This window comes from Cottoperca gobio, chromosome 12 (genome assembly GCF_900634415.1).
Source record: "Cottoperca gobio chromosome 12, fCotGob3.1, whole genome shotgun sequence".
Taxonomy (NCBI): domain Eukaryota; kingdom Metazoa; phylum Chordata; class Actinopteri; order Perciformes; family Bovichtidae; genus Cottoperca; species Cottoperca gobio.
The window spans coordinates 15336379-15353199 of NC_041366.1; the positions used below are offsets into that span (position 1 = coordinate 15336379).

Genomic DNA, 16821 nt, shown 5'->3' on the forward strand with positions numbered 1-16821 from the left:
CCATCTGTGTTGTTTACCATGTCAAGATGTTGTCAGATGTTGGCGATTATGAACATTTAACGCAGATCTGGATATAACGGCGCTTCAACTGTTTTATCAAGAAGCAGACAAGAGCTTTTTGCGCTCTGGGAAACCGATATTGAGCACCCTTTGCGCCTCGTTTATGCGCCGGAGACGCTGATGTCTTCATTGGACTCCTTTCAGTCGGAGATGGTGGAACTCTCTCGGATTTCCAACGTGGAAACGTAGCATCCAATTAATCAGCGACTGCAACTGTACCCCGTAAGGCGCAGTGGCACTCGGTCCGCTCTCTTCAACACCTACCTTTGGACTCCAAAGTGTGGAAAGACGCATGGTTTGGTTGCTGCGCCGGATCGGAGTATGAAAAACACACCTGGTGCGGAATTTCAGCTTCCCCCCCCCCCCCCCCCCCCCTATCAGGACATGAACCGAAATTGAACTAATTGTAAGGAAATCTTCGGATTGTGGCTTTTGAACGATTCATGCAGTTTATTCGGCGTGGGACACTCAATGAGTCGCGTTTTCTGTTTGGAATTTTAACACTAACAGCCAAGCGTGTTTCAGGTCTGCATGGGCCATATTTAAGGTAAGTGAAGCAATATGATTTTTATTATTTGAGAGTGCAAAATAAAAAATATTCTAAAACCCTCAGATTGTTTGTGCACAAAGGGCATAGAAGCCTCTCTTTTGTAAGTTTCGTTGAAATAGCAAATCAAAAAGAAAATGCAACTTGTTAGGACTTCTGCATAAGCCCAGTATTTATCCATGCGTAGCTGTTTAGGTTTACTGCAGACTCAACATGCCATTAGACAGAGTCACGTAAGCTTTGGGGATCGCCATCTGGCCAACTCACACCATTATTTAGGCTATGGTTGCCAACACGCTTTGGTGCGTGCTTTAACCAACGCATTTTTGTGTGAGGCGCACCCTCCGTGCCGCATTACAAGTAGCAAGAACTCGCCGGATATCACAACAACATGAAAATATCCTCTTATATTTCTGAAAGGTCAGTAGAGAATAAATAAGTAGGAGGCTGCAGGTCAATCAAATGTTTGTCATTTTCAAACAACACAGTACTTTTACGCACACATTTACGCATTATTAGGCTACCTTTTCTGTATTTATGTCTATATGGTGTGGATATCTTGGCATTATCAGCTACATTATATGCTATTTTTTATGAATTTATTTGGAATTGTCTGGTAGGTTTTTACTCTGAAATTCATATTAACAACAAACCTCACTATAAGACAGAGACAAAGTGAAGATGAAAGCCTCTTGACATGATGACACAGTTATTAATACACAATGAGTCAGGGTAGGTCTGACCACACTGTTTCAAACTCTTTGCTGACTTCATTATAAACAAGAGTTGGCCTACATTACGATTGGACAGTGGGTGTATTACACTCCTTTATTATTATTATTAATTTTTGTTTCTAATCATGTGTTTAATCTCCTTACTTCAAATAAAATATTCCTCTCTTATTTTTGCAGCTTTCTTCATAGGAACTGAGTCTAAGATGAAGTTATGGGATGTTTTGGCCACGTGTTTGTTGCTCCTGAGCTCTGTTGCTACACGGCCTCTCTACCAAAATACTCAGCCAGCCAAGAGGACTTATTTCCCCAGCAGCTACAGTGATTCTGTGTCCCTGTCTGTGGAGGACGAAGAGCCAACGTACCAGCGTGAAGACCACAACCTGCAGCAGATCTCCATGGAGGATCAATGTAAGCCGCACGGCATGTTTTGACAAAATCTTTTTGCGATGTGCAGTCACTGTGATGGTCTCTTGAATGGCGGATAATTGGTCCACATGGGGGTCACTTTGTAAATCTTTGCAAACCATTAAATAACATGCAACTAACCGTTTAAACACATAGGAAAAAGTGAAACTAACATCCAGTATGTTCAGCCATGTGTTGACTTCTGAGCGGAACAGCAGGCGGCACATAGCTCACACTGTAGGTTTGTATAAGGGCACTTCAGGCATGAATGTTACATAGTGGGTTTGCTGGCCAAGTAATTTACACTAATTACACTTGAGAAACAGCAGGTAAAGTGATAGCCAGTGGGTTGAGCCAATAGTGGAGAGACCTACATTGATAAGCCTCTCAGACGGCCAGGTTATCAGACGGAAGATCTTAATTTGTGTTTTATTGCTGCTGTGGGTTACATCACACTAATGTCAAAACAAGCCAGCAGCATGAATAAGAGCATGAGCAGCTCCGATCCCAGAGGTCGCTCTCCACATTTCCCCTTCTCCCTTTGTTTATGTTCACCTCTGCCTCTCTGCAACATGACCTTTACCCATCTGCCAAGAGTCAGAAATCCTGGTTTTAGAGAAACGCAGTGTGAACCAGGTCGCAGGAATTTGCAGCAGAGAAGCTGGTCAACGGCGGAAAGTTTCAAGCATCAAGTGAGACTTCTGTGTTTATGTTCATTTTAACAGCGACTGTGGGCAGGAATTTATTTTGTTTGGATCAATGTGACACTGTATCATCTTCACACAGAAGTGGTCGCAGCCAAGAACTAGATAAGGAATGGAACATTTGGACAAATGTTTGTCCTGCCACCTCATATTCTTGTTTAGTCCGCGGTGACATCACTGATCTGCTTTGCAACCCAAGACCATTAACTATGCACTAATAGTGTAAACAACACTGTAGCACCAAAGAAGAAATGGGGTTTTATCTTACTTTTTAAGGGAAAATCTTCAGGCAGCAGCTGTAAGAGGAGACAGATTGTGTAGGTATTCAGTCAATGACTCTGCAAAATGATGGCACAATTTGCACCATGAATCTCTCCGTTAGCTGCCACCGGCCCAGTCTGTCAGCAGGTGTACATTGTAGCCTTTCAGCTGACATACAATAGGTGTCTAAATCAAAGGGCAGGTGTGTCTAAACAGATTAGCCCGGGCTCACCTGATATACGAGCGGCGGCCACAATCAGCTGTGGAGCGCAGGCGGATCAGATGGCCTGTGCGCTGCAAGAGGAACAGGTAAGACAAGAGAGATAGGTGACACTGCAATAGAGAGGCAGCGTTAACCACAACACCACCTGCCAGACATCGCATCCCGTCCCCCTGACTTCTTCACACACATCCATACACTCACACACACACACACACACACACACACACACACACACAGGTAATGTAATTAGAGTTGGACCAATTGATCCATTTCAGAACAATATGTCTTCATGATTCTCATAGTTCATTGTTGCCAGACCTGCAGGCGTGTGAGTAGGAGAGACTTTACTCCATAATAGAATCAACATGTAACACAGGAGGGTCCAAGACTTTCAGTCAGTCCTCACCGCTCCTCGCAGCAGATGGCGGAGAGCTGTGCTGGTGCACGTTTTGAGTTTCCAGCAGACTACAATCTGCTTCATCTAAATGACTCAAAGCTTACGATTTCCTTTTATTTGGCCTTTGAAGTGCCGGCGTTCTAAAAATGACATCCATGAAAGATTTAAATAATCTCGGGGTGCGTCTCTCTCGGGGGTGTAATTGGTTACAATGTTATTAATGTCTGCCACCATTACAGATGTACACATTTTCTACAACAATTCTCAAAAGGGAACAGCCTCTGACCTTCAGCATCCAGCTCAACCCCCCCCCCCCCCAACAACTGTCTCGAAAAGAGTTAAAGCAGGGTACCTGCACGTCCATATGAACAACTCTGCCTGAGACTAATCTTTGAATCAGCACGTATCTTCTCTGATCTGCACATTTCTCAGTATTTATGCAACTTGTCTGCATTCGCGTCAGCACATATATTTGAACACTTCGCCGTGCACGTGCTGGCCGGCCATAAGTGTGCACGGTCAACCACACTGTACATCATCATCACTTTCTCCCCAAATGTGTTCTCAGCCTTAAACGTTTGCATTTGTGCATTTGAAAGGAGCAGTTTGTCATTTTGTGACATACGCTAAAGATAAAGATGAATTAAATGAGAAGATCAATACCACGCTCACATTTAAACAGATTAAAGATTAAAGATATAACACGTTAATAAATCATCTTTAGAGGTGGTGGTAGGCAGATTTAGTCACTGGTTTTTTTTTCCATTCATTTATCGTTTGGAAATTTATATTTCCTAAAGATATAATCCAATAATTTGCCAGATAAATCTATTAATTTGTCAAATGCATATAGTGTGAAATGTGCCATGTGGTGAGTCAGCAAGTTAAGTAAGTTACTTTGAAAATGTGACGCTTTGTGCAAACTTTGGGTTTAAAGTGAACAACTCTATTAGCATGCTCAATTAAGCTACTTCCAACACTAACAGCTAGCTAGCAAAAACTAGCAGAAGGTGTTACAAACTGTGCTTTAGGTTACTTATCTGCTGAAATATTATGAAGAATATCAAATATATTCACACCAGTAATACAATCAAAAACGTACATGGGAGCATGTAAACCCCTTTGGCTCACAGTGCAGTGGGCTGAACATGTGATGGGAGAATGCACTGTGCATGCAGAGAGTTGTAATTCTTTTACAACACAGTTACAGAGTCCCTATTTAATGGGATGCTGGCAAATGATGTGTACATGTGATGAAGAGTGTGCTGCTGAATGCAGTGCATGTTTAAAAGTCAATCAAATGGGTATATCTTTAACTAAAACACGCCATAAGACCTGTTATTGCTTCTATGTGTGTTTCCTGACAAACTAATCTTACTATTGAAAGGTGTGTTTGTTTCAATTAATGTGTGCAAAAAATGGCCGAGCTCAACTCCCCCTGCAACGCCAGTCCCATCCAACACCATGTTATTCATTTCTTTCTTAGATGCCTAGATGTATTTGATGACATTTCTGGTTTGATTTTCCCCACAGCGATATTTAAAGTTGAATCTTATCTGCTCATTCAGTCTTTGAAAGCAGCAGATCATTGATTACTATGTTGCTGAGTTGACATTTCAGAAAGTCCATATCAGTGATGACATTCTTTTCCTTCTGTATGTTTCAGATGACATCGCAGGTCCCTATCCAGAGCAGTTTGATGATGTAATGGATTTTATTGAGGCGACCATTGGCAGACTCAGGAGATCGTCAGAGCCCAGCGAGAGCTCCAAGGGACGGAGGGAGCAGAGGCAGAGGGGAGCAGCAAACACAGAAGGCCTGAGAGGCGAGAGGAGAGGACATGGCGACAGGAGGCGTGGTCGGGGGCGAGGGGGAAGTCGAGGCGGTAAAGGAGGGCGAGGCGAGAAGGGGAGGGAGAGGGAGACGATATCGGTGCAGACCCGAGGCTGCTTGCTAAAGAGGTCCACCTCAATGTGACAGACTTGGGGCTGGGCTACCAGACTAAAGAGGAGCTGATCTTCCGGTACTGCAGCGGCCCCTGCGTGGAGGCGGAGACCAACTATGACAAGATCCTCAACAACCTCACGCACAACAAGAAGCTGGACAAAGACACGCCCTCACGCACCTGCTGTCGACCAATATCTTTCGATGATGACTTGTCTTTCTTGGATGACAATGTAGTGTATCACACGCTGAAGAAGCATTCTGCCAGGAAGTGTGGCTGTGTCTGAGGAAGTGACAAACATGACCAGCGTCAGTGGACTAAGGATCACCATTACAAGCTGGTGGACTGCGGGCATACGGGGTCGAAGAGGGAGTGTAGCGTCTCTTATTGTTGTCAAGGAGACACAGGAGAGCACATAAAGGCCACCTCTCTCAGTGGCCTGAAAGATGATGGAACAGCAAACTGTACATTCAACTTTGACAGTCCATGTATCAATTTACAGGAGAAACAATACTGTTACACTTCCAGATCTGCGCTCAGTGAAGAAAACTTCAGATGTTCTTTTTCTGGAGGAATTCCTTTTCCCAGGAACATCAGTTTTCCATAACGGGCTCCTAAGACTCCAGATGAACACAGAGATTTGAGGAGTATCTTCAGCTGCAGTCTAAATCACTTCCACTGCATAGTCTGGATGTTGACATTTGCATTCAGAGCCAACGGATGAGAAATACCACACACTGCAAAGATGTTTTTCGTGCAACGCGTCTACATAACAATCCAACCATATATATACATATATATATATATATATATACACGTGTGTGTAAGAGGTATATTTATTACGATGGGAATTAACTTATTGTTATTTATTTCAATCCATTTTATGAATGAAATTGTCGTTTTTCTTATTTATTTGAAAGCTTCGTTTGTCTAGGATGGTGCCAATGTGGTGCATTTTCTCAAGCAAAATCTTTAAAAGGTGATCCAGAACTGCTAAACTCACCAACACATCCTGATGATGCTTCTTCGCTTCACTTAGATTCCAGAGTTTCTCAATTCATGACTCCAAAGGATCATCATTAGCAATCCAGTTAAGAGAAGGTAGGAAGAGACACAGAGGAGGGGACCAATAGAAGATTTGTTTTTGATTGAATTGATTTGTTGTTTTTGGAGCATTTTTTTGGGGGGGGGGAGGGCAGGGTAGATTTATTTATTTTGTTTTCTTTGGACATTTCTCCTACTCTTTCCACATGTGACTACGCTAAGACAGGAGGAACTTCAGATGTTGCGCTCTCAGCAAATCACTCTTTTCGCTGCTGTTTATTTTCCACTTAATAACCCAGATTAGATTTAACGTCACTCCAAAACAGGAGCCGTCAAATCTTTTGATTGAAATCTAAAATCAACAGGAGGGAAGTGGTCTCCCTGAGCATCTGCAGGTGCCTTTGAGGATCCATCCTTTGAGTCACAGAGTACAGAAGCTGTTAGAATGCCTGCCCGTCAGCATACGCTACCCGAAACCTCAATCTGGCCTTGCACCAAGTCCGAGCAAAGGCTTTGCAGCGGTTACTGTCCCAATAGGCTTTAAAGTTCACAAGACCGCTTGTGTTTCCGTCTCGACTCTGACAGACAGGTCGTACTCCCTGAAAGGGGATTTGAAAGTGATCCTCTAACATGAGTCTTAACAAAATATCCCCGTGGGCAAAGGCATATTGGTGAAGGCAGTTTAAAGAAGATCCAGCTACTGTAGCGGCTGTCATCGCCCAACTGATGTAAACATCTCACGACTAGACGTTTGGACAAAAGAATACGTTTTGGAGTTACAGAGCGAAGACTAAAGGGTGCTTATTTACATGCATTAACTTGTTCAGCCAAGTTTATTCCCAAACTATACACAAATATACACCCAGGAAAACAGGAGGCTCTTTAGAAGCATGTCGCTGTTCCGCATTGAGACCCCCGCGAGGGGATCGTTTTAAGTGGAACAAAGAGCACCCTCGTGTAGGTCTTGATGTTAGCACGGATTAGGGACCAAGGTATCTGTGCCCACCCAGCAGCAAGCAAGCCAGCTTTACTGTGTAATCCCCCTGAACACAGAACAAATCCACTGCATCAAGCTGAATTTAGGCCAAACACTACACAGAGAGGGGAAAAAAATAAAACTCGGAGCTTTTATCACAGCATACCTCATCAATTGGATCATCTTCCCCTTTAACAACTGATTCGTGCGTAAGCCTTTCCAGATGAGAATGTGCAGTTAGGAGACTTCCCAGAAGCCTCAGAGCGCCTTGCTACTCTTCAATACCATACATTAAAGTGTGTAAACTGTGACCACGAGGCCTCTCTCATCTTCATGACCTTCCTCGGTGATTAGTCCTCTGGTTTTTTAAAGACGCAAAAAGGTAAACAGGAAAACAAAAAGGTAAAGATCCTCAGTGTTGATATTAGAAGATTGGATTTCTTTGTCACTCCTTATTGTGTCATCACCTCTGTGTCATGTCGTCTCACTTGTTTTGTGTTACAGAACCAAAGCTCTCTGCAAACTTTATTTTTGTACAATATTCATTTTATAACTTTTTACAGAATTAAACTTGTTTCTATTAAAGTGAGCGTGTGTCCTGGTGTTCTGCCATGTAACAATAATGCACCGGGGGCCAGATGGTGCTCATTTGTTCTGGGATGTGTTTACACGAGCATCATGTAAAATTGAAGATGAAGATTTTGGGTTAAATGGAGAATTGCGGGGATGTTTTTTTTTTTTTTTTGTTGAGAGAGATGGCCTCCATAGTGGGCCGTGCATTCCTGAACACCAGCCCAAGGTCGTACAGTAAACAAAAGCGAGACGTAAAGAGCCGCTGAGCTGTAAATCAGGCGCTCAAGGATGTTTCCATCGCGCGTAAGAAGATTTATAAATGCTGATGAGAAGATGGCAGCAGTGCAAACAGAGTCATAACGCAGGGGCTCAAGGTGTTTAAAGAATAGCGGAGGTACAAGAGTCACAATCTCTAAATACTGACCCGCATGTTTTTTGTGTTTTTATCTAAGCTGCTGTTTTTGTTAGCGCGAGTAAAACATGTCTCTTTAAGTGCTTAGGCTTGATGCCGTTTAATAACTATCAACCAGGGTTAAAATGACCATGTGTGTGTAAAAGCACTGGCTCGTAGTGACAAGTCATCGTCTCCTAGTTCTGCAGCTCTGGGGAGCGTTTCGCTGTCTTTCAGCTCATTGTTTTCTTTTTACAGCCAACAACGTTACCGTTCTGGTTCCGTTTCCCCGCTCTCCTCAGCGTTGTGTTCAGATGTAAGCGGGTTCTAAGTCTTTTTTTTGCAATTATCTGTTAAAAGAGAAACAAATATTTCCCTCAGGAGTTAGTAGAGAGAGAGAGAGAGAGAGAGAAACAAAGCTAAAATACAGTGAATATTGGAGTAACATTTACCAGGTGGTCAGAAACAGGACACGAAATGAAGGAGAATGTTGCTCCGTAACGGCTGGATGTGTAAATATTAAGCAACGGTTTCTTTCACAGGATCCAATGGGCTTGTGACTTGAGTGCTACAGACGGGGAAAGTATTGAAAGATATATAGAATATAGTCTTATCCTCTAGTCCAAAAAACCTTACTTGGCCACAATAATAGAGTTTTCTTGTGTAGAACTAGGACACTGTATATCTGGGGTTGAGTCGTTCAATCTTCCAGTAGCATTCACCTCCTCTGTATTGGGGTTATAGATGGATTTCACTGTAGAAATATTTATTTGTAATTTGGATGAACTGACCCCTTTGACAGGTCTGCATCTTAAAATGTCTGCACCTGGAGGCAGTGGTTTCAGCTCACACACACACACACACACACACATTCCCTTTTCCACGTGCCAACTAGTACGTACACACACACACACACACCTTCCCTTTTTCACGTGCCAACTAGTTCATCCCATGCTGGTGGAGGGAATCAAACAGCACTGACTCCTCACCTCCTGCTGCTGGCTGAGAACTCTTCTCAAGGGGAGCTTGACGTCAGCCTCTCCCCCCATGAAGCCTCTCTCCTCTCCACTCTCCACTTTAGTTGCTCTTAAAAACATCACTCATTGTTTTTAGTCCTTCCATATTTCTTGTCCTGGTATTTCTCCGTCTCATATTCATTTTACGGCCACAGGAAGTTTGCCAGGACACTGAGACATTCGATTGTCTGCTTTTAACTTTTGGTTGGCTAGGACTTTAAGACTGCTCTACAGCGTGTTGCAAGTGGAGTGCAGACACCAGCTACATGTTGGATATGGAGTCAAGATTTCCTTTTTTTACGACGTAAGGTAACAAATATCAGTGTTGGCTTACTTACAATCAAAACCTCGTCTTCTTGCCATTAAATTAACCAATGGGGCTCAAAATCCTCTTACAAACACTCACATTTCTGAGACATGTATAAAAAACACAAACATGGGTTTCATTAGATCTGTATTTTGTGGTTTTCTCGGTCAGTTGAAATATGTCCAGACACTGTACACAAAGAGAACACCACGCTGTTATAGGTGTGCTACACGGTACAGTTATTTACACATTTGCAAAGCACACGCTGTTATATTGCCAATTCCAAGTTTAATCTTATACATTTAAAGCAATTAAAGCCCCTAGAAATATTACATCATTTTGTACTTGGGCTTAAGGTTGTAGTCTTCCTCAACTTCAAATTTGCGGACAAAGAATGAGAGGTGTGGTTGAAAACTACAGAAAAGCTAGCGAGTGGACCTTGACATTATTAAGATTATCGTAATGTAATTTAATATTTATCAATATTAGAAATGGCAGCAGCTGCAGTAAAGTTTACCAAGTTAATAAGAGTCTAAAGTAGCCTGTAAAAACCTGGACTGGGTGTACTGTATATCTGCAGGCGTGAGCCAGTGCCTCAGAATTATTATTATTTTTTTTTAAATAAAACATTTGGCAGGATAATTCCTTTGATCAGCTGGTAAAAAAACAGATCTACTTTACTTCAAGGTAAAATATCACTATTTGACAAGAGAATACAAATTCTTCATACAGTATGTGGGGGAAAGTCTAAATTAGCAGAAGGCTGATTGAAGTTTCGTACATCACATCCAACAAAACTGCAAACCCTTATTTATTAAAAAAAGAAAAAAGAGAGGAGAATTGGCTGGAAGTTTGTGTACCGGTACTTCTTTGCAATTTACTTTTTACAAACTAATAAACTGTGCTTCATAGTTGATGAACACAACCAGACCACAACAATCTGGAGACAATTTATGAGGCATTAGCAAACTCTGGAGCTGTGGGAGGATCGGACGATAGAAATGATGAAAATTAAGTCCTTATAATCAAAACAGACATAAAAAGCCAAGTTCTTCCCAAAGTTGATGAATTGCAATGAGGGGGAAACATAAAAGTGTATAAAACTATAGTATGCTTGCGCAGTAAAAATGCCTGAACATTTATGCGCTACCCCTTAACACAGAAGGACGCACATAAATACATGTATGCAAACATTACGAGGGAGGACAGAGACGTAACAATTTGGTAATTTAACTGATGCTCTAATGCACGTTTCTGACAGTAACTCGGTGTTCTGGGATTGATCTCGAGACCTCGTGGTTACTGTGAAATATATACAAACACTAGCCCACCCTGTCTGCTTATCCTATATAATATGAGCTGCCGTCGAGGCGCCTCAGATCTTGCGTTTCTTCCACTCGGGTTCCTTCTCAGCTTCCTCGTCCTCCTCTGAATCCTCTGCAAACAATGGCTCTGGCTGGGTACTAAAGGGAAACAAAAAAAATGGGTAATTATTTAACAGGTTTTCTTTTTTTTACCCTCTCCCTCCAAGACAACTTTAGAGCAACGCAATGAAGTGCAACGTAAAAAGATAATAACCAGATGACAGAGCTGTCAGGAGACGAAGGCTTTGGGAAGTTTAATATTAGAACTTTAGTGCTTTAGAAATACGATTTCTTCCAACTGAGGCTTAAAGGAAGTTCAGGCTGCAGATGGGAACATGGTGCGGACGACTGTAACTCTACCAGACCTGCTGCTCACAGCCAAAGCGGAGAGCTGTCACACAGACTTTTATACTGCTCAACAGAGACCTCTACAAACAGGGGAAAGTGGTGTACTTTATCAGATTGATCTACTATAATGTATAGCACTAGCACAGTATATTTAACTAGAGATTGTTTCCTTTCAGCATGTGCAACAGTTTGTTTGATTTGTCCCGCGGCTTCGTTCCACGTTTACATAGCTGTCTGAGTCCGATAGAGATCTAGAGTCGTCCATTACTCTCCTTTCGGCAGCGTGAAGTGTGTACCTGTAAAACTGTACAACTCTTTAAACATTTATGTGTCACACCGGTAGGAAGAAACCCAAGTACCATTACCATAAGCAGCCCTCCCGATACTCATCTTACGCCGTCCGCTAATACGAGCAAACCCAGAAATGAGAGAAGATGAGCGGGACAGATTCTGGTGTGAGCGTTTCTTACTGTGTGTAAGCCGGAGCGACCCAGTAAGGGTTATCTGAAGCTTCCTTGGCGTGACGTAGGATCGCCTGTCGCGGGTTGCTGTCGTCGGTTTTATCTAAAGCAATGTTCTTCACGATGAAGGAGGACAGAGTTCCACCATGAGCTGCTACTCTTCCTCCACGACCTGTCGAGACACACAATTACTGGATTAAAGACTTTTATACATAAAAAGGACAGAATTGAGACACTGTGCATGACTACAGTCTGACCGCAGACACACACGTTAACACGTGACAATTAGCAACATGTTTAACGCCAGCGGTCTGGCTGTGGGTTCTGTCCAAAGCAAGAAACTACTGCCAAACCCATAGCTCTGATGACGGCAGCGTAAAACACCCAGTAGTATTAATAGGCGGCATGTTTGTTACTTACTGATGCAGCTTAGTAGAAGTAAAAGTTTGTAATGGTAAAATAGAATTAGAACATTAAGTCAATGATTGGAGTGCTTTCTTAAAAGGCACAGTGACTTTCTTAAGTCTCATCATCCCCCCCCCCCCGTCGTTTACACATCTAACAAACGAGATGCAGCACATTATTGTTGAGCTTTAGAGGCGTCGGTTAACGTTTAGCTTTGGAAACTTTCTCTTTCCCTCTGATGCCAGTTAGTTGGACCGACCGTCGAGCAGAAAGCAAACGCGCAAGAGTTCCCAAAATGTGGAACTGTTCCTTTAACCGTATAATCGGCTTGACAGACAGTCACAAATGTATCTATGACACACACACACACACACCCCTGAGGTCCACACAGAGCTACTCATTATTCTACAAAATAGTGTGATTGTGCACACAGTTTGCCACAGTATGTTTCTTTGTTATTAGCATATTACCACCTCATGAGTTGGTTTTTATTAGATTTATTATCTTTATACACTTTTTCCATTCTCGCTCCAGCAAGTGTGGGAGTTACTGTACTGTTGGCTGTATTTCACTGCACTTAAATGCAGTTTTGGGGGGAAAAACGTTCTACTTTCCAGCGAGGGCATTATTACGGTTGTCTTAAAAGATCAAGGATAGGGGACACACACACACACACACACACACACACACACACACACACACGCATGTGCACACACACACAGGAATTTCCTGCTAGAGTTGGGCAGCAAAGTTTGTTTGGGGGATTGAGAGGCACCTCTTTCCATTGCTTGTAAGCAACCAGCCAACCACCAAACATTGTCTCCCACTTATGCAAAGTAATTTCACACACAGGATAAACAATACAAAGACAGCCTGTCTTCTGAAAACCACCGGCCTGCTATTAAGTTGTGAACCTCATTTTTTTATACAAAAAAAAAAAAAATGGACCTACATTTTATTTTTGCAGACTATTATTTTCCTGTCTTTCCTCTTGTCCTGCTCCTCCGCATGTTTGCATACTCATACACACACCGATTCCTAATTCATCATCATTTAGCCGAGCAGAGATTTTGCCGATTTTATAAAAAGGCTTAATTGTGTACGGTGAAAGAAAAACTGATATATTGAATATACTATATGCTATGTTAATAATAACTTCCTTTGAATGCAAATCATTGTATTTGTGGGCTTTTTTTTTTTTTACGTGGTTCTTTTGTAAACTGGGCAACATTTCCCTGACCCCCTTTTTAAAATGTTGCACGTTTAAATACCTTAAAAACATGTAATGTCGTGTGGCCACTCGGCTTATTGGACCCTAAGCTCAAACTCTATCTGTGATCGTGCGTATGCGTGTGAGGTGTGGCATTTGTGTGAGTGTGTATTATAGTAACACTACAGAGATGGACCAGAGAACGTTCACAAGGCATCATTACGTCCCCAGTAGTTAGGAAATATGTGGCACCGGCGGGCTACGATGAATGTTGAGAGGCAAAGAGGGAGCAGTGCCGTCAGTGCAGCTCTGGGCTTCAGCTGGATTGCGTAACACCCAAAACATCAACAACTGTGGATTTGTACATCTGCCTAAAACAGAATCATATATTCAATCCCGCTAATAATACGCTTTAAAAACTGAAGCTGTATCTCGTTCCTACGCTCACATTCAAATAACTGTGTTGGCTGTGCGTTTTTGTTTTGTTTCGTCTCCCAGGGAGACATATTGCACACGCCATTACATGCCTTTCCTTTTGCCGTTGTCCTTTTAATCTGTGATGTTAATGTTTTTGCTCAAATAAAAAAAGCAATAAAAACTCTTTACCTGGTCCGGACACGGGAGGCTCAGGTTTGTGGGACTTCTTCGGGTCAAGGCGGTCCTTCTCCAGCTGTTTCCGTGTACTCCGCTGCCGGGCCTCTCTGAACATGGGTAAGGCATGAGCTGTGGACACACAGGGTAAACAAGGATAATCAAGTTGCTTAGGTAACTGCAAGATCACATAACAGAGCCGCACAAATAAGCAGGCAGGGCACCTGGAAGTATGGTCGGTGTTTGTAGCGCGCTAAACGTCGCTAAATAAAAAGACTGAGACTTGCCAGTGCTTTCATACAGAAGCACAATCTCACCCACTACTACACCTTGCAGAAGAGACGCAGCATTTACCCACAACTTACACACACCTGTTGACCTCTAGCAGCACGTGTACTCTTTCTGCCATAGTGCACACCAACACACTCATTATATCCCCCATGTTTAGATTCAGACAATCACTCTGCCACTCTTCACACTTTTGTGAACACTATCACAATAAAAGGCCCCCAGCACTTAAATCCATGAGTGTGTGACTGAACGTGTGCATGAGTAAGTGTGAATGAGTCCCCTTAAAAGGTGTGTGAGAAGAAGAGACTGTGTGTGCGTGTGTGTGTGAGAGAGTGAGCATTTGTGGAAAGCGAGTGTATGCTCTGCTCTTATCCTCAGAGGTTACAAAGAGACACTTTAGTAAAGGGCTAGATAAAGTGATTTTCCATTCAGGAGCCCTGTCGCTGTTCAGTGTTAATTCTTCTCCTCCACGCTACATTAAGCAAAAAGGTTACTGTTAACAGATTCCCTCGCTTTTCTCAATGGGCCATCACTTGTTTCCTGTCCCCTCTAATTTTCCAGTGCCAGGGCATCAAGTGCGTCACTCGCCGCTTGTGGCAGTGAAACGTCGGCCTATTTCACACCCTGTTGGCATGGCAATTAAATCACATGATGCATCTGAAGAGGCTGCAATAGCCCAAACAATAAATTGCGTCTGAATCGGGTCCCGGCAGCCAATGAGGGACGACGTGTCGGCAGCTGTTCCGTTCGTGTGGGTTCATGGCTTTAGTCTGGGGTCAAAAGAGCGAGAGGCACGCACAAAAGAGATGACAGCCTCGTGTGTCGGTGATATGACAGGATGACAGGTAGGGGGGTCATTTGTGTGTGTGTGTGTGGAGTGGACCAGCAGGAGATCACGCCAGCAGAGGTGGGAGAGGCTGCTGTCCCAAGCGTGATCCGACGTGACTGCAGAGCACATGGGCGCCACGTGGCACGGTGCCCCGCGGCTGTCGGTCCACTCATCCACACCCTGCTCCATCAGCTAATGGGCCCATGAAAGCTCTGAACACTCTCATTCCTCGCAAAGCCCGTCCGGTATGAGACCGAGTGTGTGTTTAAATGTTTCTGCTTGTGTGTGTGTGTGTGTGTGTGTGTGTGTGTGTGTGTGTGTGTGTGAGAGAGAGAGAGGCAGCATGTAAATGAGGGTTGGTGTTTTTGTTCTTTATGTCAAAGAAGGAGGATGCTTAGAACATCACATTTTGGAGCGCTCTTCCTCTTGTAGTCGCCTCATCATGTGAAGACCAGATGGGTTAGTGGCTCAAGGTGGACCAAACGGCTGGTGGGCTTTGAGAAAGGCACTTTAGTAATTGTTTACTGATGAAAAGACCGTGCGCACAGCAAGGCAAGAGAGCGGGGGGGAATTAAGTTCAACATTTGTGGCAAATTCTAGTATTCTTATAAAAGGTACGGATGAAACGGATCGTGACAGCGGTTCAACAGGCATGTGAGAACTTACGTGTGATGATGTAATCTTGTGTTAGGGTCTCTGCTTGTCTCTCTTTCCGCTGGTTCTTCACGACGCACAGCTTAGCCCCCCTGAAGAAAAAAAAAAAAGAGCCAGTTGGTTACAAATGAGGCTGTTTGAACGCATCATAGAGAAAACAAAAGATCAAGAGGAAGAGCTCTTCACCCGAAGACACAGATATTGAATTCATCGCACCAGATTATTTGCAGCTACAGCGTAACATATGTCTGTGAGCCACAGAGCTCAACTGTTGTCCAAAAAACCTTTCAAATACATAAAAGAGTCACATTGACAAAAGTGTTACTAAATATATTGGGAACAGTTTTTGGTTTGACTAACACGGAGACGGATGACGAACTTCTCAACTGCGCGCTCGTGTTTATCCTGTGTTTACAGCGTGTTGATTGAAATGAACGCATAGTTATCCATTGCAACAGTATGGCTCTTGCATGGGTTTTCATGGCATTGCGGAAAGTTATTTCAGGCTGTGGCTACGCAGACAATAACTGGAAGGATACATTCATTGTTGTTTTTTTTAGTCTCTTCAGAATAACACCAGCCTTTATTTAAAAGAAAGAAAGAAGGTCTGAACTGAACGTACCTGTGGCTCTTAACCGGGTCATAGTAGACCTTGGCCAGTCCATTCCCGGTTCCCACCATTATCTGGTTAAGCTTTGGGTGCCACAGGCAGCGGACAACGCTCTGGAACACACAAACAGATGCAGTTAAGTGTTTTAGTTTTAGTTACATTAACTGAAGATGGTACCATGTGAGGAAAGGAGGTCATTCTTTAAAACACAGCAGGTTGTGAACTTCTTTCTCTACTGTGCTACAGATTAGCACGGATGTGTCTGCTTCTCTGCCAACAAGTGCTAACAATCATATTTTATTGTCTTCGGTATTGTGAGTGCGTGACCCGGGTTGGTTGTGGTACAGTGGGGATCAGTCCCAGCGTTCTCCGCTGCTCTACTTGACTATATTTGGTTGTTGGGATGGAGGGCTGGATCCCTCAGTCTGTGTGTGACAGATGGCCCAGTGCCAATAGGCAAATGTGACCACATTTA

The 16821-nt window shown here is 43.2% G+C and overlaps 2 protein-coding genes across 3 annotated transcripts in view; one reads left to right on the forward strand and one right to left on the reverse strand.

The window, feature by feature from the left end:
* Positions 1-1544: 1544 nt before the first annotated feature.
* gdnfa (glial cell derived neurotrophic factor a) lies at positions 1545-5562 on the forward strand. The gene is made up of 3 exons (XM_029444498.1): positions 1545-1749; positions 4998-5216; positions 5255-5562. Exons 1-3 carry the CDS (start codon positions 1545-1547, stop codon positions 5560-5562), a joined length of 732 nt encoding a protein of 243 aa, XP_029300358.1.
* Positions 5563-10376: 4814 nt separating this feature from the next.
* Positions 10377-16821, reverse strand: part of wdr70 (WD repeat domain 70) — a 36355-nt gene continuing 29910 nt past the window's right edge. For both annotated transcript variants that reach the window (XM_029444571.1, XM_029444572.1), the window contains exons 14-18: positions 16359-16459; positions 15749-15828; positions 13978-14094; positions 11766-11928; positions 10377-11046 (exon numbers count right to left, since the gene is read on the reverse strand). In XM_029444571.1, coding sequence (XP_029300431.1) covers positions 10959-11046; positions 11766-11928; positions 13978-14094; positions 15749-15828; positions 16359-16459 — 549 coding nt within the window. In that variant the 3' untranslated portion in view covers positions 10377-10958. The remainder of the gene's footprint in view (positions 11047-11765; positions 11929-13977; positions 14095-15748; positions 15829-16358; positions 16460-16821) is intronic.

Bases quoted from the DNA above. Each gene is read 5' to 3' on its own strand.
- gdnfa (XM_029444498.1), top strand. From the start codon at position 1,545: ATGAAGTTATGGGATGTTTTGGCCACGTGTTTGTTGCTCCTGAGCTCT. The intron at 1,750-4,997 runs GTAAGCCGCACG...TGTATGTTTCAG, and splicing joins GATCTCCATGGAGGATCAAT to ATGACATCGCAGGTCCCTAT. The intron at 5,217-5,254 runs GTAAAGGAGGGC...AGGGAGAGGGAG, and splicing joins GCGAGGGGGAAGTCGAGGCG to ACGATATCGGTGCAGACCCG.